A 27346-nucleotide genomic window follows, 5' to 3' on the forward strand; every position below is an offset into this window, starting at 1 on the left:
TGTGATGCTAGGGTCACCATAGTACTAGGACTCGTGTGTGATGCTAGGGTCACCATAGTACTAGGACTCGTGTGTGATGCTAGGGTCACCATAGTACTAGGACTCGTGTGTGATGCTAGGGTCACCATAGTACTAGGACTCGTGTGTGATGCTAGGGTCACCATAGTACTAGGACTCGTGTGTGATGCTAGGGTCACCATAGTACTAGGACTCGTGTGATCCTAGGGTCACCATAGTACTAGGACTCGTGTGTGATGCTAGGGTCACCATACATATGTTTAGTCTTAGGACTCGTTAGTGATTCAATGATCACAATACAGCTGTTTCGTTCTTCTAGGACTCGTCAGTGATGCTAAGGACATCATACAGGTGTTTTATCCTTCTAGTACTCGTCAGTGTTGCTAAGGAAATCATACAGCTATTTTATTCTTCTAGTACTCGTCAGTGTTGCTAAGGACATCATACAGCTGTTTTATCCTTCCAGGACTCAATGATGTTAAGAGAGACGACCAAAACAAAAGCGGAATAGGCCGAATGAAATGCAGGATGATGAGGTGAAAAGACCAACAATTCAGTATATTTTATAATTACCAATAACAAATGAGCATTATTTACCATATTGGACAATAGAACATGTGTGTACTCTTAACCTTGTCACTATTCAAATTGATAAAAAAGTGACAAGTCAATCAATAAAGGAAACCGGACTTTTTATCCGGACTTTATAGAAGCGAGATTTTTTAAGATATTTATATTGATAATAAGGTCTATATATTCAAAATGTATCAAGTATGTACCATGTATATATAAAGTGGAATGTGTGAAATATATATAAAACAGAAGTAATGAGTGAAAGACAACAGATTGAGAATATTTTTGTATTATGGACTGTAGCTGGAGCTGCCTATCTCCAGACAGTCCATTGTATGGTGTATAAATGTCTAGGCAAATAATATTGTATATAACCTTAAAAAAAAAAAAGAAAAAAAAGTGACAAGTAGGTTACAAGTTAAACCCCGGAGACTAAAATGTCGCATGACCAACTTAATCCATATTGTTTTAATGCATTAAAATAGTCGCTACATGCGTGAACTTTTCTCATTCCAGCATCAACTGACCGCTCCGATTGTAAGTATGATACGAGATGCATTTGGTAAGTAGAATGACATGGCGTGCTATGCCACCTCTTCAAAGAATCATACCAAAGATTGACACTTCCACATTGATTAGAGGCTCCAACATACTGATTAGTATGGTGTTCGCCATAACAAAGGCTCCTTTCTATCCTTGTGCCACGATGTTGTGTTCTTTCAATTGGTATCTTCTATACATAAGTCCACATTGATGCAAGACAAACATTCTGTATTTCCTCTTGCTATATAAAGATTACATTACCAGTTTCAAAAAATTACATAATAAGTATCATATATGTACATATACTATACCGAAAGCAACATAAATTGATATGAAAATTTATTTATTCGGAATTAGCGATATCACTTATTTATTGCAGTGATACCATCTAGATCCATTTAGTGATATCACTTATGTATAAATCTACATGTGCAAGCGAAACACTACAATAAAGCATAAGTTATTTGAATATATATACAAATTGTAATAGAAGTGATGGCTATGGACGGAAAACAGACTTTGATAATTCTCACTTCCATAGATTTTGTTTCAATATTTATATCACAGTATGTTACAACAGGTGTTGTGCCCCATATTAATGTTGAAATGTTGATATCAATACCATCCAGAAGACCATATCCAGGACACGAGGAAGGACAGAATCAGGTCCACCATCTGAAAATAACGTTGACTTGGCCAGTATCACATTTTGAAAGTTATTCAAATGTTAAAAGACATGTCGTTTAAATGAATTTAAAATTGAATAACTTAATGTTTTCTTTTTTAATTCATATTGTATCTTTTCCATTAAAATTCAATAATTTTGATGTTTGTATATTATTTCTATTTGCAAGTGCATTGTACATTTCAACATTTACAATCGATCATATTCTTTATTCCTTATCTATACTATCTATTTCAGCGGTTACATTCTACATTTTGACAGTACTCGTCTGTATTTCATTAGTTACATTCTAAATTTTGACAGTACTCGTCTGTATTTCATTAGTTACATGCTATATTTCGACAGTAATCGTCTGTATTTCAGTAGTTACATTCTATATTTCGACAGTACTCGTCTGTATTTCAGTAGTTACATACTATATTTCAGCAGTAATCGTCTGTATTTCAGTAGTTGCATTCTATATTTCGACAGTACTCGTCTGTATTTCAGTAGTTACATTCTATATTTCAGCAGTAATCGTCTGTATTTCAGTAGTTACATTCTATATTTCGACAGTAATCGTCTGTATTTCAGTAGTTACATTCTATATTTCGACAGTAATCGTCTGTATTTCAGTAGTTACATTCTATATTTCGACAGTAATCGTCTTTATTACAGTGGTTACATTCTATATTTCGACATTCCTAGTCTGTATTTCCTTAGGCATATTCTATATTTCTGCATTAGATTCTATGGTAAATTGATTTTAATTTGCAAAAATTTAGTATGCAGCTTACTTAACGAAAATAATCTGTATTTGCTGTGAAGGGGAGATAACCTAAGTTTTTGCACAGTCTTTGGTAATGATTTTCTTCATTTCTTTATCAGTTATTAATGGTATAATATGCATGCTGCTATTTTGAACAAGTGCCGACAGTCATCTATTGGTGTATTGTCTCAATTGATGATGGTTGATACGTTAATATCACGTTAACATTCTGAATGTAAATGCAGATTTATAAAACGATAAGCTTTATCTTAACCTTGTCACATGCAGAATCGCTCTTATCAGTTTACTTACGCTGTGCCTTTGCAAACGGAATCCACTGTTTCGATCAAGCGTGCTGTTTTCGATGACGCAATTGCTGTCTACAAAATTAAAATATAATAGAGAAATGTTGACAGTCCTCATATTATAAATAGTAAACATTTGAGTTTTTTGTGACGGACATTTTTGTCATATCATTCAAATTATGCATGTGAAACCAACAAAACGTTGTTTATGTGCAAGCATTAAAGACAAAAAGTATTTATTGATTAGATGATTTTACTAACTCACTGTTTACTGACTTTAGAATATAATATTTTAACGAACTTATAAAATGGAAATCCGCCCTCTCCCTCCCACTCCAACTCTACCCCCACCCTCCATTACTTATGCTGTCGAAAGAATATTTTTCGTCTTTTCGCCAGATTATTTCATCATTAAGAAATAAGGAGCGAAAGCCAATCCGTTTTACTATGTTGAAAGGAATTATTGTTGTACTCACCGGTACTAACGTTTCCAAAGCAATATCTCTGCGGACAGGTAGTCCTTGCCTTGAGCTCATAGACAAAAAATGATTGACAGTTAACGACCCTTATCTGAAATCTTTCGCCACAGCAACCTGTATTATTTCTAACACATACATTTCTTGAGACGATGCCTTCTGAGGATGTTGGATGCTGATCTGAAAAAAAAAACGAAAAAAAACCCCAACAAAAACAACAAAAGAAAATCGTTTTTTATGCTATTTCAATCAATTTGAAACTGATAGCTGACGACTCTTATCTGAAATCTCTCCACATAAATCACGTTATGATAATCAAATTGTTTAAAAAAGGTAGACAGGCAACTAGCTAGATACTCACAATGTCTGCATGTTCGTTATGTATATCAAAACAATCAATTATCAAAATCTGTTCACTTGAACGGTACTTAAAATATTCTTTCATTATTACAAAAATAGCAAACTGATCAGGATAACTTCCCTTCGTGTCACTCTTTCATCAGGTGGTATAGCGGTAAAAGTTGATAGCCAATGAAGGGCGAGAATGACAAAACAAGTATGGAATTCTTAAGGAGGGGCATACGACTTTTTTTGTAATGAAATTACCTTCCAGCCAGATCGGCGACGCAGTACCACAGCTTAACTGGCCTGGGCACTTGTCAAACATTTGTAGTCCAGTGTCATCGTTGTCAGGCTTGGTGACACGGTACCATCCATCAGTGACTTTGTCACACATATCTGTTCGTGAACAGGTGGCAGACCTATATCCGTCATCCTTTAGCTCCTCGCGGTCAATATCCTCGCATGGATCTACACGACAAAATTATGCTGGAGCTGTACATTACACATACGCTTAGCATCATAAGAAAGAAAATTGTAATTACCAACAATTTAAATCATCTTTAATTACGAAATAGATTATACAACTATGAGCTTTACCACAAACGAGAATAAAAGATAGTAATTTAGTGTACATTATTATTTATATATTTTAATATGTTAACATATTCATTTCAGTTTTTCAGTTTTATTCTTGATGTTTATAATTTAGATTAAATATTCGATAAAGAATGTCAAATATGCAAGATATCGATATTGAATGTAATTTAATAAGTCTACAGAGAATTCTAGAGATTTGATGGAAATTACATTCACGTCCTCTCTCACCTTGGTTACTATGACAGTAACGGTTCGATTTCATTGTTAATGTAGTAATTTAATCAAAACCTGACTATTTCAAAGGTTCAATGTTCGATAATTTTAATTCTATTCTAATCCGATGTACATGTATATGGCATATATACATACCTGTCGGTGGACACGGTTCATCTTCACCTATAATAAAAATATGATTTACTCATCATTGTTACACTTGTACGTTAAAATGAATATCAAATTTCATAAACAATAATATATAAAACTATGTTAGATATGTAACAGGGAGTAATTACAACAGTATACATTCGGTTTTCGAACGTTTGGAGATCATTTATCAAAATTAATGATAAGAAAAAAAACAAACCAAATATCGTACTTCTAAAAGCATTGAGATCAAAACTGGAAGAAAAAGAAGAAGAAAATTCTAAAACTAATTCCAGTTTCTGACGAGGGAGGTAATTACAAACGGCACCAAGCTGATCGTTGGTGACTTACTGTTTAGACTTCAACTATATTATGTTCATAAATATGCTGTTTATATAATCATCAACAAAGATACGGTACTGTCAACATCAAATCGTGTATGTGGAGATGGTGGTTGTGGATGCATGTAAAAATGAATTTTATGTAAACTTATGTTTAGTTTACATTCGCGAACTAAAGAATAAATGCATAAACGTAGGGAAGTGTTGTCCAGCCACAAAGATCTTTTTATGTAAACATTTTTATTTTCAAACGTTATGAAAACGTACATAATGATCTATAATACAATGAAAACATATATCTTTCTATAATTATACAGTATGCACTACTATTAAATATGTTGCTGGATTGAAAAATGTAAATATCGTAAACGATTTGAATTAAGGTCTAAGGTAAGATTTTGGTTTCCAATTTGTTTCAAATTAAAATCAACATTTAATCAACTTTGTATTACAAATAATTGTTTTTATCACTTTAAGCACACATATCAATTCTAAGCAACGTCATTAATGATTTTTTTTTTTTTTTTTTAGTTGAAATATATGATTTATCAATTATGTGAAAAATAAACATCTTACCAAAACAGTATGCCATTTTCAATCCATTTGTTGTTTGTAATTTATAGACATAAAATGTACTACAATTTTTGACCTGTATATTGTATTTTGACATGCAGTTTGAGTTTGGACCAGCCATACACGCGGTCCTATTGACTGTCATACCACTGGTCGGATGTGTACCTAAAACAGAACATACATGTACGTTTGTTTTGTTTTTAATAACATTTTTTCATAATACAGGCATTTATCATGTCATAGTCTTCGTGTGTATGTGTGTGTTTTATGCTCGTTTTTCATGGTGAAATGTATTTAGAGATACCTCGTTCTCTCTCTGGACAACACTTACTTTCCTGTTTAACAATTCATCATAATGTAAAAGGTTTAAAATGATTCGAACATATATCTATATAAACTGAACTAAATGACAATTATGAAACATTTCAAGCGGAAAACGATGAAAATCCCACAGTACAAATATAAATATAAATAAAAGATTGCGTTAAAATGAATGTAATCAAATACAAATGAACTTTCTTTCTAATTTGTCTTTCTTACTCCAATTACAATTTGATTTCATTGACTTAAGGATTCACTCATGTACGTATTTACGGATTCAAGTATTGTTTCGTCATGAGGGGATAAATTACTTAGTCCTGAAACAAATCTAACAGACTGTGGTCGATATACGTATGGCATGTATTAAAACGATCTTTACGTTATTGCCCAATGAATCTGTTTACTTTTGATATTTAAAACTTGTCTATGAAAAAAATTACCTATCGTGGTGTCATCAAATTTACTTAAATTTGTTTTAATATATCAATTTTATTATAAAAAAAATATATCCGTATATAATTATACATATTTTTGGTTCGAGAGAAAAGCCAAAACAATTCCACTGCTGTGACGTAAATTAATCGAAAAAATCAATGTAGTATGACAACAGTTATTTGAAAGGGAAATATTATGAGTTTTTTTCGAAGTGATGCAGAAAGCTATATACATGTATTAGTTGAATACTGTATTGAAATCTAATTAAATCGTTTATGGTTTACTCTGTCTTTGAATTAGCAATGCAACTACATACAGTTTACGAATACACTTCATATAACTGCAATAATATATGTAGTGATGTATTCTTGCTATGATTAGAGTTAAATTTCTGAAATTTCGTTTTATTTTGTTTAGCTTTCTTGTGAAATCATAGCTTTTATGGCACAACGGGTAAATTGACTGTACGCTGTGATCTGGACCACATTCTACACTGACTTACACTTAGGTTATCGAATTAGAAAAAAACCACATAACAACTGTTCAGGTTAAATGGGGTTTCTTGATTCCAATATATTATTTTATTTATGATAAAAGACTTTCAGGTAATATTGTATAAATAAACAATTTTTAGCATCTATTGTAACGATACAAATTCTGCTATATGACTGTGACAGTTATGCTGATATCCAAACCAGTGTGATCACTTTGAAAAAAATAACCCTTGTGATTAACAGCAGACATTGCTTGTTGTCTGAAGTATTTTGTCCGTTTTTAAATACTGAGAAGAACATCATTTAAAAAAAAAACTTTTATATTCTTACTGCAGTAGTTTTGTTAGCAACTTAAACAATAATTAAAACCTTGAAACACGTCGCACCTGGTTGTATGAATATATATAACTTTTCGCTACAATACAACCTGAACTAAAATTTCAAACACTTATGGTAAAGACAAATGAATAGATTTATATCTGTATATAACATGTTGTATTTCAATAATAAAAACATTCTTACCATTCATCCAGATTGGTAACTTAGTACTACATCTGTCTAGGGAGACAGGATGTGTAGGCATACTGAGGGAGCCATTGAATCCATTTGCTTTGTACCACAGACTGTCGTCAATATATATGTCGTTTAGTGCTTTTCCTAGTCTGTAGTCACACTTTGTTCCTCGGTATTTCCCTTTGTGTATAGCAACATGACTAACACATGGATCATGGTCTGAAAGGAAGCGAATGAGAAAAAATCAAAACGTAAACTAACAATAACTAATTCAGATTTTCATATCAGTAGGCGTAGCCATTACCTCGATATGATACATATATACGCTATAATGATGTGATGCAATAAAATCTAATTAAGAGTAAGTAAAATGATATTAATGTGTGTATGAACATCAACTTAAATCAATAGCATTATAATGTATGTGCAATATTAGATCATAATAAAAATGAATGTATTGGTCGAAATAAGGGAGCTTGTAAATTGGTCGTGTGATACTTTGTGGATAGTTTACACTAACCTGGAGTAGAATGAGAATGTCCTACAAAGCTCAGAATCACAAATACGACCACCAGCATACTTGTCTCTGGGGTAGACAACATTACGTCTCTCTATGCTGACCTTCACTGCATATCAACTGATAATGATCCCGTAGTCCTGGTACGTTCTGATTGGCTAACTGTTTATATACATGTATTTGGAATGATGGAAAGCTGACTGTATAAACATTGATTACGTTTACGATGCGGATAAGAGACGTTAACACCAAATAAAATAAACAATACACAATATGAAATAAAATAAAAAGATTGATGGATTGTGAATAATTACGCATCATATCAAAAGACAGGAATAATGGTTGACTACGCTAGTTCAGCGTCTATCAAATCTGCAAACGCCAAAATACCCTCTTTCACAAAATGAAGCAAATGCAAATGCAAAAAAAAATAAAAAAATTGTGAATTGAATTTGAAACGTAAGATATAAAAAAAAATCAATTAGCAAATGTAGTTTAATAATACAAAAATAAATGAATAGATAAATAATAAAATAAAAACCCATGTCAATCAAGATTTATATATTAGACAATGACATTCGATTCTACTGATGTGAATCGCATCGATAATCATAAGATGCGTTAAAGTTAAACAAAGAAAAATATTGATTCATTGAAAATTTTGTTAATTATAGTTTTGCACGACTTAAATATTTCGATAATTACATTCACACGGAAACAGTAGCATTTGTATCAGGTTTTATCTTCATATTACATGTAGTTCATAAGCTGATGATATATCGATATAAGATAAACATGATATTTTAATGCATTTAAAACTTATACTGAATACTTACAAGATATTTTGCTATCGAAATTGTTTGGTTGGTGATTTTAAAAACGTGTACAATCTTTTAGATACACAGATATGCTGAAAATATCGTTCCTCATTATGATAATGATTGACACGTTTTATCAATAAGGAAGTTTTGTTTTTGATGTAGTAAAATGATGAGTATAAGCACAGCAATTGGACACCTAATGGAATATTTGATCTCAGAGCTTTTCAGATAAAATGATTTCAATGGTAAAGTTTGTTTTTGTTTTAATTTAAAATCCAGGCAACGTCCAAATGTATGGATGTACAAGAGATATAAATGGGTGACATGGTAAAGACCTCATCACTTGGGACAATATTTCTATATGTTTAGCTTGCCTTATTGTGGGTTGAGCGATTTGATAGATTTAGAAGATAACATGATAGAACACTAACTTCCCATTAGGTACACACAAGAGAACTACTTATATATAATAACCTTCTTTAGAGGGCACTCTGGTCTGATAGTGTTGCTGAGTGACGGCAATACTATGAGGCAATAGAGTATTCTCAACAGGTCACAATATATCATTAGTGCATCACACTTACATTTCACTTAGGAAATTTCAATATCCAACTGAATATCTTACCATCGGAATGGTTGTCAGCGACTGTCGAGGTCCAGCACAACGGTAACAGTGACGTTACAATAGATTCACGTTCAGGTTCGCGCTAAATTTGATAATACCTGAAGGAGCCTGGCACCTAATCGCCTAGCCAGAAATACCTGCAGCTTATACCACTGGACCATGTCCACGTTCTTCGGCGATTAAAACATAGTGACATAGATGACAAAGGATGATACTTTTATGATTAGTGTCTTGACCGGGTATCTAACTCACAATCTACGACACCTAATCGCCTAGCCAAAATACCAGCAGCTTTTCACTGCACAACATCAACGTTAATATATATACAAATATTCCCGATCGGTCACAGGTCACGTTGGACATGCCTTAGGCTGTAAAGCCCCTTTCATACTTAAACATCGTTATATCGTGGATTTTTGAGTACCTTATAAACAAATTTCAGTACGCCGCCGTACGCTCAAAATTTCGACTACTTTGACAAATGTGTGACACCATATATGATAACGATTCAGAACATCCATAGGCGTGTGTATAATTTGTGTATTTAGAGCGAATCGCTATTGGTCTAGCTGCGAATAGCAGCGTATACATTATGCATACCGTGTGTATTCCGGACGCACCTAACTTATGCCAACCGCATGCCTTACGCACTTCCAACAAATGCCAAGAGTATTTTGAGCTAATTCCGAGCTTATTTTCTACTCATTAAGGCTCCGGTTTTAAGACATTAATAAGAGGAACATGGTGTTTCAGTTTTCATGATTCTTTATTACTACATTCTAACATGAGCTTTCGCACCCGGTTTATAATTATGATATAAAATATCAACCGAAATGATAACGTTCAGCTTGAAGATCATAGGTATTTTGTCAATTAATTTCCAAATAGATCAGAAATAATTTATGTATTTTACACACCCAATCGTTTGTCTTTGAAAACGTTTGATGACACCTTCGTTCCTAATAACGCTGAACTACACACTTTTAATCAAACAGGAAGTTATCTTTTTATATATCAAACGTGATTTATGTTTTTGTCAGTTGATTTCCAAATAGATTGCACAGTATTGTGTGTGAGTTTTTACTTTTTGCATACAATAGAAATAATTACAGTGATGCTGCATGATCAAACATCTTATTCACATTAAAAATAGTACACCGTAATACTGTTTTGTGCATTTATGTACTCTCCAGTGCTGCTGATGACAATATAAATATATATATATCAAGTAATCAAAATACAAACCGGTCTAACGAAAATGTAAACAATACACCTTTTGATCTGAATGATTTAAAGTACCACCAAACCTTTTCCCTGCTATATAAATATCTGTAAGTAGCATACAAGGTAACAAAGACAAACACAATGTCAAAACTATGGAAATAGATCTTACAACGAAACTTGTTTATTAATGCAATTAAGCATTAATATGTAAATTAGCCACTTTGGTACAATCACAATGATGATAGGTAGTAAATCTGTTACAAATTGAAATTTTCATAGTCGTTATTTTTCAGCAAGTATACAAAACATTCAGAAATACGATATTTAAGCATCAAGGCAAAAGAAACTATATTTATGGTTTCCCTAGAGGAGTGTCCTCAGTATTGATTTCTGAATGTCTCGGATAAAATGTCATTCATTGGACATGGTGTTCTACGTCAGTGTATATAAACAACAAACCCGCTTTAAAATCTACATATTCCTAGATGAATACAGATTAATGCATTCAAGATGATATTCCTAATATTTGCTCTTGCACAAGGTAAGCCTCTAAACTGAATTTCATTTTGTTCTAAAATGTCCGTCGTCTTATATACTTAAGGCTTTTTTCGAAAAGTTATTATCTTAAATAGCGAGGCATATTTCAGTTGATACCATTATTTAAACGGATAAAATAAAAAAAAAATAAAATTAAATAAAAGTATATCAAAGCATCGCAGCAGCTGATGTAAGGACTTTATTAACTCAATTAGTTATGCTCTCTGAGTGTATTATTACTTTAATTTGTTTATTTTGATATTGTAAATATTACAAGGTGTAACACTTGAATATCGGACGATGCAACGACTGAGGAACGGAAGTAAAGCTATTTATCTTAGAATTGTTTAAAGTGTTACACCTTATTGATATAGTAGGAGTATTTTTTTTATTTCAATACTAGCCAGATGCTGACGCCTGTGATGAAACCTTGTTAATAACGCACAACTTAATTTAAGTCATTACTATTTTCGTTAATATGAATTAAGTGTAATGTTCAAGTTGCATCTATACATTTTGCATGAGTTTATTGTATTTTTACTTCTAATTCCTACTTTTCTTAAATACCTACAGTTGTATTGATTTAGATAATTTATTTTTAGGGTTACATCTTGGGGTGGCTGATCCATGCACTGACTATAAAGAATTGCCGTTTGCAGACTTGAGATTTGTGAATAATATATACAATATAGCAGATGATCCAGTAAGTGACCGTTACTTGAAGCCTGGCTGGTATCGGGCCGGGGAAGAAGATATGACGACTTCCGCGCCAAAATTCATGTCATGTGGAACTAAATTGCCTATCTGGCTCAATGGTAGTGAAATATATCTGTTTCAATTCAATTTTTAAGCATATTCTTTTGCTTGTTTGCTTTTTAAGATTACAAATATGTATATCAATATATGAAATATAATCACCCTTAACAACTTCATGTGACGTATGATACCTATTTCGTGTATCTTTATTTTCAATCCCTGATTTTTGTTTAATTTCTGTCTGATCAACCACTTTATAATGTTGGATATGACGTTCCATTAGTTCGCCATATGATAAGAAGGTCCGTTATCAATAATACGAAATTGCACTAAAATCATTTAAAATGAATTGATAATTTTTTACTAAAAATGCATCTCTCTTTACAAAAATAGATAGATAGATAAATAAATAAATGAAGATTGTTTAGTATAATTATATTATTTTACGTGCACTGCATGAGAGGCAAGTTGATATCAGTTTAACAACTATTTAGATTAATACGATAGTTATAACATCATGTAAAAATATTTGCTTACATGCTTACTTTTCGATAACATCTCACACTATTTTGGCATCTTCTTTGTCGACGCATTATGAATAATTATAACTCATACAATGATGCAAAATAAATTATTTTAGAGCGACATGAACATTTGATTGTCGCCCAAATTGTACTTATATCGACTGCTTTTTAGGAATTTGTTACAGTTCAATGCTTATATTTACATTAATGTTTTTTAGAAGAAAAATGATTTGAATTTCAATTTTGTTTTGTTCAGTTATCTATCAATATTCAATAACACCCTTATTTTTGAACCCATGTAAAGTGATAGCGACTGCACGAATTACGTTGTACATTATACATGCACCTATCTATTGAGCAGTAAATTTCACACACTGTTTTAGCCATATCAAGCATGCCTTATCCAGTCAGAATTTCTTTCGGTTCCATATTTCCTGTGGTTTTTGTTATAATGTAACATATATTTACCACACTGATAATCCTTTTAATTATGAACATCATCAGATTATGATTTGATTGTAGACTTAATAGATTTGCGTGTTGGTTGTCAACAAAATCGGAAAAAATGATGTTGTTGACGTCGTCATTGTTGCTATTTTTTGTTGTTGCAAAAAGTGATATCTATAAATATTTTCTTGAACCAAGGAACGATACCGCCTATTTCTGCAAAAGAAGTTACACGAACAGCATGTCTTATGGCTGGGTCGAGTTGCCGAACGGAATACACAGTAAAGATTAGGAATTGTGGCCAATATCGCGTATATTATCTTGGTCCGACGGGAGGATCTGAGCAAGGCTATTGTTTCGGTAAGATATGAAATATATAACATATCTGAATGGGTTTAGTGTTTGTAAGCTTATTCGAGTTATTGTTTTTTTGGCGGATGCTGCGTTTTCTAAATATAAAAAAAAAAATGAAAATGTATAGTTTCTTTTTTTCTTTCACAGGTGTTGGAGAGGCAGGTAAATGTTCTTGTGTGTTAATAAAGATTGTAGTTTATAGGAATAACTGCGTCGAAAACTGTAGGACCAAGTCTGTGGGAATCACGAAAAAATAAAATGAAAAATAGCCTTATGACGTAACTCTTCACCATATATCGTTTCCCAAGTCTACAGACTCATTTCTTTTGTTTAGCTTGATTTATACCTGTCCATTCTCCCGTAAATTGTCGTCCACATTTGCTCTTGATGATCCTCCTACCTCCGCATTCAAGTCATCCTATGCAGGAAAACACTTTTCCTGTTACAAGTATAACAGTAGTTCTCCACATTATTTTTCAAACAATAACTATTTTCATATTTTAAAATCGTATTTGCTTGATACCCAAGCCTATATGTGTATGTTGTTGACATTTGGTAGATGTGTAAAAGAGTGCATTACCTTATACAAAGTTTCATATGGTAAAAAAACTAATTAACATTACCAATTGAATATTTAACCAAACCAAATCCAACATTTTCAAATGTCTTTCTAAAATTTAAATCAAGCCTCTAGAAGTAATCAATTCTTTCACCAATTTTCCTGCTGTCAAATCAAATGAATTTACTTGTTTTGATTCTTGCGAACAATTTATGCTTTAACCTTATTTATAATGCGGCTAGCAGATAGACGTCAACTTTATCTACACTTGACAACAATGTGCGATCTCTATATCAACACGTTGCATAGTTTTCAATTGCATCTTTTTCACTCTTACTATCGTTATTGCTTACATTATGTACGTACGTTTTTTCCTTGAATACTTTCCTGTAAATTATGAATTTTTCTCCTTTCATCAAAAATATATCCCGTCTGTTAATATTGTTATTTCAGAACCATTTCTTTTAGCACATTTCGATATGCTGTTAATCGGATGGCATTATAATAAATGCCATATTATCATGACGTTATTATTTCGTCCTTCACAATATTCTGTTTTCATTTTGTATCATTTCATTGCATTGCTCAACGCTATGCTTACATGTGACGGTAGCTGGTTATTGGGTAAAATTGTGTGGATTAGTAAATCTCTAGTGGAATTACTTATGCTTGTCTATTTAGAAATCTGTTTGATAAAATCAACTGTCGACATGTTAACGAATAGGCAGTTCTTTATCTCAAAATCAATAAATCGAGACAAAATACGAAAAAAATAACATAACTATGAAAGAGAGTTTTAAACAGTGGTGAGAATCAAAATAAAAAAAAGAAAGAAATTAAATTGAATTGAACTTACGAAAATATATTTCTTACCTCCACAGTTTTCACACATTTTTTCAAACCTTTGATTTGAAGGTGTAAGACCATCCTATACCCCTCCAAATGCTACAGTCGTCCTCGATATTACACCGGGGGGGTTCTACGAAGAGCTACAGAGGTTACTGCAAATTTGACAAACGCGTCCATAAACCAGAGTTATTTTATCAGGTCACCTGGTATATCGACGGAGTTTTCCTGACTTCACTGAGACCAGTGCATTTCAGCAGCGTCGATTACATCATTCTAAATGAAAGCAACTTGGCCACCCTGGGAAAGAACGTTTGTTTTTCTTCTATTAAATTATGCATATTTGTACAAAACTAAATGCTCCCATCCATGACAATGCCTTTTACACCTGTTTTTCTCGTTATACAATATAACGGTTACAAGAGACATTGGAAGTTAAAGTAAAATAGTAACGGTAATAACAAAATATTCTCATGAAATTACAGTAGCAATGTTTTCGCATTTTAATTTTATTTGGTGTTGCTTGTTCAAGCGATGTTGTAAGAACCTGATATTATAGTAATTCTATATATCCGGATTGAACTGATTCGTGTGTCTGAGCGTTTTCCCGTCTGTCCATCCTTTATTTCGTGTCTAGAGCACATTTCCTATACTGTTTATAATACGGGTTTCGATTGTGTTTTTGTAACATTTGCTATTGATACATTTAAAGTGAACATCAATTTCAATTATATTTGAAGGTGTCTTGTTCAGTTAGGGCAAGGACAACAACAAAGGGTCCTCCAGGGTCATCTATGAAAAGTGCCGAGGTATTCATTGGAATAAAGGTATGTCAAAATATCGTAAATATATCCTTGCTAAATTCGTTTGACCTTTTGTCCTTAGCATAGTTAATTCCAAATTCTGCATTTGTATTTGTTGAAGGTTTTAACTCCGTTTATCACCATTGTCAGAGGAAGTACTAGCGTTATACGTCTTCAGCCTACAGTACCAATCGGATGTTGACCTGAAGGCGACAACTGCGAAATAAATGTAAATTTGTTTACGAAACAAAGCGACGAATGCCGTTGGATAACGTCATTCGGTAAATCGGCATGTGGGACGACCATTTTAACCCAGACGTCGCTTGATGTTTTAAAGATAGAAGTTGCAACAGATGAAGAAGAGGGCCATACAAAATTTGAAACGTCTTTCGATGTCATTTTGCGTACAGATATGTATGCTTTCCACAATCTGTGGTCAGAATATAGTCTTCCCTTAATCAAGGTAATTAACAATTATCAAAATGCTGAAATACAATTATAGCGGAATTATATTGTATACCGATAAAGATTATTTCGTAAGAACGAGTCGTAAGGTTCACCGATAGAAATAAGAAAATAATGATAATGAATATATAAGATACATTTATGAATTCAATTACGTTATCTGAAGTGAATTGGTAACAGACTAGTGTACTGGGGTTAACAAACACGCCTTTATTGTAAAATGATCACTATTACATTGATTGATCCCCGAGAAACAGATGTCATGTGTATAACAAACACTTTAAGAGAAGCAATACCACGGAATTAGTTCCAAAGGAGTTTCTGGATACGACGATACCGTCTCAACTTCGATAACTCAAAGAAAATTCAGAACTACGAAAAAGGTGACATTTAATGGCAACACTTTTAAAAATACACACTTTCGATGACAATCTTCATCATCATCATCATCATCATCATCATCATCATCATCTTCGTCAAACATCATTAGTTTTTTCTCGAAACTTTAAGGAGAGTAATGATCCGGAGATATGTCACATACCACTCTTACATTTCATATCAAAGAAAAAATAGAACAGCAATACAATTTTTGAAGCCATGGAAATTTCTATTCTTAACCTCAATTAACAGAGGATAAATATCTATGATAGAATGCAAACAATTACATATGTATACCATGTTTTGTATGAAGATTCATGTACGAGACCCAGACGGACTACCTCCTGGTGCGTGTTCAGCCAACAACGATCCACACATGATGACATTTGACCATAGGTAAAGTTGAGAATAGATAATCTTTTCAAAATAAACATTGTATCAAAAGATTATAAGTAAGTTCTGACGGAGGCTTCTGATTGGTCGAAATTTAGATATTGTTCGAAAACAATGTGAACAAGAAAAACCTTGATGCTAAAGCAAAATTTAAGAAACCAACCATTCACACGGGAGGTTTTTCCATTGAAAGCAAATGTGCAACTTGAAAAGAAAAACGAAGAGTCATTCATATAGACTAAGACATTTATTAACATGGTGACAACATTTTAACTAAAAATCATTACTGTCCATGAGAAGTTTTGGCACATTATCATTCGTAGAGGTATACAATATTCTTGATATGATAGTTGAAAAACATTCAAATAGTAATTATATTTTACAAAAGAAAAGTTATCCTACCTGAATGAAAATATTCATACCGCATAGTGGAATGCATGTTTGAATAACAAATACAATTATGTGTTGTCAAGAAAAGGGAATGGAGACTATATTGGAATCAATTAAAGACAAAGAGTAATAGTAATAAACAAATTAACTTTCAAACAAATATACCAATATTATGCATGACTAGTATTGCATAAATGGAGATGTCGTAATCAGTAATATAATGATAATCATGCATGACCATGATATTACGACCAAAAAAATACAAAATAACATGTGAAGTAATAAACTTGAAAATAAAATGCTTTGAAAACAAATATACCAATATCATAAATGACTAACTATTTGATATATGGAGATATCATGATCAGAAATGTAATATGACAATCTTGATGAAAAAGATAAAGCAAAAATACTCAATAAGAACTTTTATTGCAAACATGTTTTACTGGAAACAGCTCATTAAAAAGAAGGAGTGTAATGTTTCTGGTACAGTGTATTTGTTATCGGTTAGTTTAGACTAAGTGATAGATCGTTATCCATTATTTAAAAACAAATTATTATCTCGCCATGACTTTTAAATTCACGATTTTTCCTCAAATACACAAATGTTTTATATAAAAACTCCAGCCAGAATATAAATGGTTAAATTCATGTCAAACTCGTGAAAACAATGCATATATCAACATACATAACAAGCCACTCCCTTTCCCCATGTGCGAACTTTAAACCAACCACAAATAGATCGCCTGGCGTCAGCCGGCCGATAATAAGTATATGGAGTATAAGGGGTCAGTGAATTCAACTGAAGGTGTTTCGTTGCACTAGCAATAGCTGATTGGGCGAAATGCTTAATTTCTATGAAAATTGATGCATATATGTTTTTTTTCGGACTGCGAATTAGATTACGTGGCTTTGCTGCCACGGCACCCACATTTGAATCTTCGGAACTATGGGGGGCTTCTGTAATGGTTTCCTATTACAATCATTACTTGTTTACTTTGTGTTAGTTTTCTGTGTCCCACTAATGGACCTTTTGTGTTCAGTGGAGTAATAATAACAGGGCAAGCAAATAGATTATTGAGGAATAACAGTTATATTTCATCTCGTGGGGTGGAAACGTTGATATTTTTCACTTGTGCTTCGCACTCGTGAAAGATATTACAGTTTTCATCACACGCACGAATGAAAACTAACAAAGTTTCCATCCCACGAGGTAAATTATAACTGTTATTCATCAAGAAACCAGAAATATCCTCTATGTTCCCTTTTTCGAACAGATTTATTTCTTTTATCTTTAATTCACATTGACTGTCTTTTAACATTCGATTAGTAATTGTTTGGTTTGGTTTGTTTAACGTCCTATTAACAGCTAAGGTCATTTAAGGACGGCCTCCCGTGCGTGCGACATGCATGCGTGTGACAAGTGCGTAAGTGTGTTTTGGAAGGCTGCGGTATGTTTGTGTTAAGTCTCCTTGTGATAGGCCGGAACTTTTGCCGATTTATAGTGCTACCTCACAGCGATTAGTAATGAAAGGTGGTGATATTATATATATATTTCGTGTACGCCTTCCAAGTATAGAAATACTCAGATAACTAGCATCTTTAGTAGAAATTATCAATAAACTATGGTTTATTTTATTGATCGTTTGGTGATTACAGTAATGCCATATTCAAAATTAATTCATATGTCATAAAGTGTTGCAGTTGAACTCTCAGAATGCTATGTTTTACACGTATCTCACATTTTCCTTTTGAAGACCTTACGACATTCAGGACAAGGGTGACTATATTATGTACAACCATACTGAATATCCGATACAGGTTTGTAATTTTTCACTCATATTTTACTTGTTTCTATGTGACCCTGTAATCATAATTTGAAATACAACAATAAATTCATTTGGAAGATAGGACTTCGTTAGATATATCTACTGATGATAGCATTGTCAAAATTGATTAGACCGTGTAATTTTAAATAGATCGTTCTCATATTTTCTACTTAGAAAGTGAGTCCATGTTGACAGCAATGTTTGATTGAATGCAGTTTGGTTCGAAGCTGATTGTTTTCCTGTCCATTTGGACAACATTTACATAGTCTTGATAAGCTCATCAGATGTGACATAATTCCATCCATTTTGAGCTAGAGTAACGGTTTTTATTTACTCTGCTAATCTTATTTATTTGTCTTCGTTTTCCCTTCAGGTGCAAACTAGATTTAGATCGTGTGACTATGACAACGTCCATAGAGGTGGTCCGCCTTTCTGTGTTTGGGGAGTGGCCGTACAAGCTGGAAGAGATGTCTTTGTAATTGACAGAAAAAGTGGTTACGCAAACTACAGGGTCTGTAACGACTCTGCATTAGACGTCAGGCAAAAGGGCACAACATTGTATCGGGTAAATATCCATGAAATTAATACAGGTCTCATCCTCTTGATTATTGAAATATATTGTTTGAATAGGTTATATGTGGCATGTCATGCATATGGCCCAAATTGACTCATGCAGGAATCGGAGTTACCAATAACGCTTCAGTAAGAAAAAAAGCCATTTGAGCAACCCACTCTAAACCTGCTAACCAGTCGGCATCAACGAACGATGATATGTATGTCTACTTCGTAGTCGGTACTCCCTAATCCATCTACCTATCTATCTTCATTGTGCCTTACCGACCTTATTTGCAAAACAGAGTTACATATAAAATCGGATCGCCTCATTATGGGGTGGTTATGTAATTGATGGGATCCTGGGTACACTTGTTAAAGACGAAGACCTATGGCCCACACCAGGTCTATTCAGCAACTCTCAGAATTCTTTGTATTTTAACTTTTTATTGTACTATTTCGGAATTGTTAGCCTACAATATATTCAAAAGATGATTAGACCAAGATAACATGCCGACCTCATTTTCCCGAAGAACCGACAATGAAAGAAAATCTGCTCACAACTATATACGCCGAAAAGCTATCATTGTAATGAAATCATTTTTCATTGTTATTTTGTGAACTATCCATGCTTTAATCTTCGCCGATGTTTTATAAGAGTGTCTCGAAAATATGTTACTTGTCAGTACTATTTATTTTAGTCGACATGTTGATGAGGTTTCGACATCAATGATATAGGTACGAGCTGAAATATAGTACTTGATGACGATGAAAATTAAAATTAATCGAATTGATATCAAGACATGATATTTCCTTTCTGTAATCAAACCGTTGTCTCTTGATTTAGATTTACACTCCAATTGGGTCTAGGATTGAAGTGAACGTTGTCGGCCTCCGTCTTACAGTGTATATATATCCATCTGTCAGAGACAAAAGGAAGACAGAGGGACTTTGTGGAACTTTGACTGAAGATTGTACGGATGACTTTAAAAAGAGTGACAAAACCTATTTCAGTTCAAAAGATACGACAAAGCACTGTGACGAATTCAAATCTTCAACCTACGACTTCCACTTCAAACCAAGAAACTTCTCGAATTCATGGCTGTAAGTTTTTCATTGCCTCATATAACTCAGCAACGTTTTGAAAAAATGAAAATAACATATTTTTTTTAAACCACGTGCATGTCGGAACGATCAAATTCTGCTCTTAATGTTTTCAAGCCATTTTGATACCTTTTTCGTACTACTTATACTCGTAATATAGAGTATGACAACATGTTGATACCTATACCGATATCGAAATGTGTATGAATACCCCAACATAGCCATCTTGGTTATTATGGTACTATAACTCAATTGTCTCAATATATACTTATTGATTTCTTTTAAAGCGTTAGTCATATCTCAGGAGCTGTGAATTTATTCGATCCATCATTAGATGTGCATACACTTAAACCATGGAACCGTGGATATAGACGTTGCAAATGCAACTCCACAGCAACTCAAACAACCAGGATAGAATGCTCTGCCGATATGGTTTCAACCTGTCCTAGAACAGCGAGAGGGGAAGTCAAAGTAAACACGTGTAGAATTTACAGGATAACAGAAGAATCTCGTGTCAAGCGAAGTATAAAACGAAACCGGAGCAAAAGGGGCCTGTATCATCAAAATAAACGAAGGTATATTTGCATGCTGTCTTAACGACTTCAGTTGCCTTTATTTCTACCATAATGTTTTATCGTTGAATCCCTGGGGATATTCGTATCAAGTTCTATCTACTAAGATTATTCAATAAAAATCTCATTCATTAGCATTTCGGATAAAAAAGAGTAGGTACATGTAGAAACATTTAAATGGATATTAAAAATCATACTGCATATAAAATCCAGCAAATATGGTATATACATGTATCTGGTTTAAGTCTGAGAAGTTTTCAAATATCAAGCCACTTGAACCACCGTCTGGTCAATCTACATATATTGTCATAATTGAACTTAAGATTTAACTTAATTATATAAATTGTTCTAGTGAATATTCATTTGTTTATACACACGTTATAAAAATGAGGTCAATTCCTTTTTAATTGCAGTCAAAACCATCAGAAGTGGTACATATGACCGAAGCACAGGCTCGGACCTATTGCCAATCCACTCTCGGAAATTCAAAGTTATTTCAGCTATGTGTAATTATACCTAATGCCAATACCCATCATTCTATCCAGATGTGTGTAATGGACATTATGGTAAGATTTTTACGTGTCTGTAAAACACTATATCGTGAACTTAATGTAAAACAAAATATTATTTTGTCGTAGCATTGACGAATTCAAAGGTATGACGACGATTTTTTTAGTAAAATTTGCTTAAAAATTAGCATTGCTTGACTTATTTACATGAAAGTATTATAAAGTGTTTTAAGCATGGAGCTTTAAATCCGAGGCATATAAAATGCTGTTATGATTGGGTACTGATGAAAACGAAATCCATACAGCGGTGCATATCAATATAAATACTTGGTGTGGAAAACATTACATTTATCAATTGGCAGTATTCAATGTTTCATTGACAACGATGTAATACATTCAATACATAATGGTTTTACTCTGTCATAATCAGAGCGTGTATTGCATTGTATGCTATGTTAACTGTCATGTATAATTGTATTCTGTCCGCCCGTTCGTGTGTAAAACTTCTCTTCCAGGATTTTTGTGCCAATGTCTTAAAGGTGTATACAGTTCCTGTGCTATTTATTTTGGGTCAAGTGTGAGAGGGTTTTGAGAACATTAACATGGATAGGTAATAATGGAGTGGAAATCTACAAGTAACTATAAACATAAGCAGGTTTCACAGATTATTTATTTCGTTGTGTGTGCGTTCGAAATGTCGTGAAAATGAATTAAAGTCACAATATCCGTAACTTACATTATCTTATTACTCATTAAACACAATCTCAATTAATATTCTTTTCAAAACATATCATTCTTAAAGTAGAAGTTTGGTTTTTGTAGATATGATTAACCAATATCTAAAGTTAGTTACCTTCTACATGTGATACATCAAACATATTTAACCTAATAAATATTAACCTTCAATTAGCTGTCTAATTCGACTGAATGGACCGATTCATCGAGGGAGGCGCTACAGAGCAGTTGTCTGGCAGAATTAGAGCTAAATACGACCTTAGAGACGAAAGGCGTGACTGGAAAACCTTCAATAGCTGCAGCCATCAAAGAAATCGCGTGTCCTGGGAATTGTTCTGACTTCGGTAGATGTGTCAATGGTACTGTAATGCATAAATGTATACCCAACCAGCTAAGTATCACCATATACATTGACGCAATTTAATAGTTCCGTTATAATTTAAATAGAGGTTACACAACGAGTGGTTGTTGGATATGGTTATTTTTTAAAAGTTACAAAAGACACGAGCTTTAGCGAGTGTTTTTTGCAACTTTTAAAAAATAACTTACGAGTGTGAAATAAATTCCATATCCAACAATTTCGAGTCGTGTGACCTGTTTCTACCACAATAATATCGGCTTAAATCAAAGGGAAACGTGGCCAAGTATAATTTCGCGTATGCAAATAAAGTGTAGCGGTGACGTCCGGGACCCGGTGATGTGACGTCATTAGATTATTGATGACGTCAATAACAATTGCAGCTTGGGTCAAAGTTCACCGTGTCAGCCAATCAAAATGCGTACAGAGTTTATACCACGTGTGGTATAAACAGATTGTTAATCAACAGCTGTAATGATTAACTGGTGGTCTGAGAGTTGAATAACACAGGGTATTGTGGTAGAAGTATGTTTAACGCACATCATCTACTGTTCATAATCGATCATATAAAGGTGCCTTTCGAAAGAATCTTAATTGTAAATCATTATTAATTGATTTTTTTCTTACTCTTCCTCATATCAAAGTTTTCACAGGAAAAATTAACTTCAGAGCATTTTGATCATAGTTATAGTTTTGTGTTGACTGGTATTTCTCTCTATGTCCATATAATTGTAGGATGTAAGTTATTAGCGCTTGAAATCCCCACCTGCAACATATTTGATCTTGACCCATTAGAGTTTTTATTATTGAAATTATTATTTAATGTTTGACATTATCTAGGAACGTGTGACTGTGACGATGGATTCGGAGGACCAGACTGTTCTATAGATTTAAGTATACCACCATTCTTTGAGGAACTTCTGGACGACGGAATGTGTGACAAACAGAGATGGGAATGTGATTCTGCAATGGCAACCGGAGACGATTTTTTAGCGAAAGGACATCTAAAATGTAACATGACACCTTTCTGGGTGAGAAAGTTATAGCTTGGTATTGATTTGTAGTAAAATTTATAGACTTTATGGACAGTATAAATATGTGCCCAACAATAGAATTAATGGTATTCATTTTCTCTGTGGAAACAATCGTACGGTGTCATAATAGTGTCATTAAAAACGTGTCTTACGATATTTATATATAAATACATTTTAAGATTTAAGATATTCATGAATGTGAAAAACGTGAATGACCTTAATTTTAATATAACTAACAATGTTCATAACATGAATCATATTCTAATCAATCACTACAACATTTGAAACGACATATTATTGTATTTACTAGTATGATATTAACGGAGTAGTGCATGAAGAAAAAGGAACTATTGTAACGGCTGAGATTCAAACCTTCATGAATCTTTTCTGCCCTTTGACGATGACCAGACGGAAGAGGGACACTTCCGGCAATCACGTCGACAACAACACCTTTATTGAGGGGTACCACGTGGCCCTCAGTAATGACGGTATCCACTTTGGTGATTTACACACGTTATTTATATTTGACTCTAAATGCCAGACCCCGATGTCATACAGAGGAAAGCAAGCATTTGTCCTGAAGGTAATCAATAATGCTATCAACTTAGTTTACAAAAGAGAAAAAGGCAGTCTGTTTGTTGATATAAATACCTGATGAAGTTCCAGACTTGCTCTGTATTGTCCAGACTGTTTATTACCAGTCAGCGGAAAAGGACGCCATAGTTAAAATGTCGCCTTATAAACAATGAAGATTTTAAAGTATCCATAATAAGTTCACAAAGTAATTATGCAGTTCTGAAGCAGAAATATAGTTAGCATATTGTTATATAATATTTGATATGTACAAACAAATATATATATATTCAATATTAATAAATTTATGTCTCAAGTCTTGATCCCATTCCCTTTATGTACGAGGGCTGATTGATATGCTGTGAGCCTCATATTGACGGATTTGAATTTTGCCGGACATATTGTATTATTTTTCAACATATTCCCTTTCAGTATCTATACACTTTTTCCAGCGATGTTGAAGGGCCTCAAAGCCACTTTTATAGAACTCCTTTTTTGGAATTGTAGGACTTAAAAGGAACATCCTTGAGTACATATACGAGGCACAGAACATATCAATCATCCCTCGTAAAAAAGTTTGTCAGTTTGATATACGGATAGAACGCAATGCTATCTACAAGACACAGGACAATTACAGGTAGCTCATATCGTTAATCTTTTCCTCACTGTATACATGTACATTGTACATACTGCTTTAAGTTCGATAATTGAATAAAGATATATCTGACGTGGATACATAAAATGACGAAGGAGATATTATCTATCAAGTTCCCTGTCAGGGCTTTGGAATCGCCTAGCCAAATTAGCGGTATCTACTACCATTACGCTTTGTCAACTTCACCTCTCCCATCAATTGGAAGTTACGATTTAAAATTGGTGTACAGTTTCAATCCTCGAAATATTCAGAAGGGTAAATCGTAGAATGTATTTGATGATGTCATCATAGGCTTCATGTGTTTTCATTCACCAGGAAGGTTACTGTTTCATAAACAACAAATGTACCGTCGAGAATGACGTTAACCCTGCCGATATATGTCAGATGTGTAACCCAGCGGCATCGTCTTACAAGTGGTCTAAAAGGACAACCATGGCAGGTAATGTTTCACATGGTTAAACTAAGGCTTTAACAGTAAAGTATATGTATCAGGAAATTGTTCCGTCAAAATAATATATATATATACAGTATATATAGAGTCCTAAATATAAACTCTACAATATTTCTTGACTTTTTTAAACGTGTAAATTTTGTTTAAAGAGTTTATTAGTGATTATTGCTGACACTTTAAATACATGTTTTTGTAGACACTTCAACATATGATCAAGAAGCAAATATGCTTACTAGAAGACGGACTACAGTTATTGCTGGTTAATATGTCAATATCAATTATTAGAACTTTTTGGTAGTGTTCTCGTTGTCATATTTGGACTCCTCAACATACAGATGGCACTATTTATTTCTACTTTTCGGACAGAGTGTAACCCTATGGTTCCAGAAGAGGAGAGTGACTACCTTTGGGTCATTGGTGTTGTGGCAGGTGTAATAGCGGCAGTCGCTATAATCGGTCTCGTCATGTGGAAGATCAAAGTCCGAAAGTCAGTAAAATAGTAATCAAATATGTTATCGTTTAATTGCACTGGATTTCTTTTCTTTCTTTCTTTCTTTTTTCTTTAATTTTTTAAAAACATTTATTATTAATCCGTCGCCAAACAAATTTTGAGTATATTATCTTAAAATTTCAAAATGATTACTGTATACTAGTCTAGTTCCGTGGGTCGTGGGTACGAACGTTCTTGGTTAGCACATGCAATGATAATATAACAAGAATACCTACAACAATATATAATGTATTTATATTGGTGATTGCATTTCTAAGTCTTCTTTTCTTTCTTTCAGAGTAGAAAAAGTGAGCGATTCTTCGATGTTCAGCGACACAGTAAAAGGTCGAGGATAAAGACGTGACCATGGTCCAGGTTACTCTAACCACCTATCTAGTGAGATATGGCACTGAACAGTTGTGTATCACATCTAAAGTTTATTCTAGCAAGGTACATTGAATACAACTGGCTGATGTGTATTTGTACAAAACCTTATATATCCTTCATTAATAGTATATATAGTTTTTGCCTAGTCATATCTATTTTTGTAGAAATGTGTGTTCACGCAATTTAGCTAAAATGAAATTATATGTACATGTAGTTGTATCCACCATAAAAGGAATATTCGCACAAGTTGCAATTTTTTCTGATATATACCTTTTCTAATAAATGGAAAGCAGTTATATATCTTTCCTGTGGTCAGTTTGGTCGCAAAAACACCCATGGCAAATATGAAATTAGAAAATCTAGAAAAGCGTATCGGGGAAAACGGAACTGAAAGTTCACTGGATCTTAGATTGTATTCAAAATATTGGGTAAATAAAAAGGTGTATATGCTGTTCACTTCCAATTTATGTCGGGATTGCAATTCAATCTCACCGCTTAGGCTCTTTTCCTGCCAGAACCACGTGAAAGTTTGTAAATCGACTATAAAATCGACTATATCTATAAAAGACACAAATTAAATGTCATATGTCTGTTAATACCGTGAACATATGGATACGATTTCCATCAAACATCGTAAGTAGATACTTGTGCACTGTTATATATAGAGGTTACACAACGAGTGATTGGTGGATATGGAATTTATTTCACACGAGTAAGTTATTTTTTAAAAGTTACAAAAGACACGAGCTTTAGCGAGTGTTTTTTGCAACTTTTAAAAAATAACTTACGAGTGTGAAATAAATTCCATATCCAACAATCACGAGTCGTGTGACCTGTTTCTACCACAATAATATCGGCTCGAATCAAAGGGAAACGTGGCCGAGTATAATTTCGCGTATGCAAATAAAGTGTACCGGTGACGTCCGGGACCCGATGATGTGACGTCATTAGATTATTGATGACGTCAATAACAATTGCAGCTTGGGTCAAAGTTCACCGTGTTAGCCAATCGAAATGCGTACAGAGTTTATACCACGTGTGGTATAAACAGATTGTTTATCAACAGCTGTAATGATTAACTGATGGTCTGAGAGTTGAATAACACAGGGTATTGTGGTAGAAATAGAGGTT

The 27346-nt window shown here is 33.4% G+C and overlaps 2 protein-coding genes across 2 annotated transcripts; one reads left to right on the forward strand and one right to left on the reverse strand.

Annotated features, from left to right (window-relative positions):
- Window positions 1-1375: 1375 nt before the first annotated feature.
- LOC117331057 (oncoprotein-induced transcript 3 protein-like) lies at window positions 1376-7929 on the reverse strand. The gene is made up of 8 exons (XM_033889651.1): window positions 7848-7929; window positions 7337-7546; window positions 5568-5729; window positions 4657-4683; window positions 3955-4158; window positions 3349-3528; window positions 2880-2947; window positions 1376-1809 (listed from the first exon to the last, which is right to left on the reverse strand). Exons 1-8 carry the CDS (start codon window positions 7927-7929, stop codon window positions 1750-1752), a joined length of 993 nt encoding a protein of 330 aa, XP_033745542.1. The 3' UTR covers window positions 1376-1749.
- A 3095-nt stretch (window positions 7930-11024) lies between these two features.
- On the forward strand, window positions 11025-26963 carry LOC117331075 (von Willebrand factor D and EGF domain-containing protein-like). The gene is made up of 11 exons (XM_033889671.1): window positions 11025-11055; window positions 11654-11754; window positions 13280-13294; window positions 15278-15364; window positions 19169-19360; window positions 22443-22611; window positions 23466-23656; window positions 23970-24242; window positions 25203-25326; window positions 25705-25825; window positions 26127-26963. Exons 1-11 carry the CDS (start codon window positions 11025-11027, stop codon window positions 26182-26184), a joined length of 1362 nt encoding a protein of 453 aa, XP_033745562.1. The 3' UTR covers window positions 26185-26963.
- Window positions 26964-27346: the final 383 nt, after the last annotated feature.

The sequence above is a fragment of the Pecten maximus genome, chromosome 7 (genome assembly GCF_902652985.1).
Source record: "Pecten maximus chromosome 7, xPecMax1.1, whole genome shotgun sequence".
Taxonomy (NCBI): domain Eukaryota; kingdom Metazoa; phylum Mollusca; class Bivalvia; order Pectinida; family Pectinidae; genus Pecten; species Pecten maximus.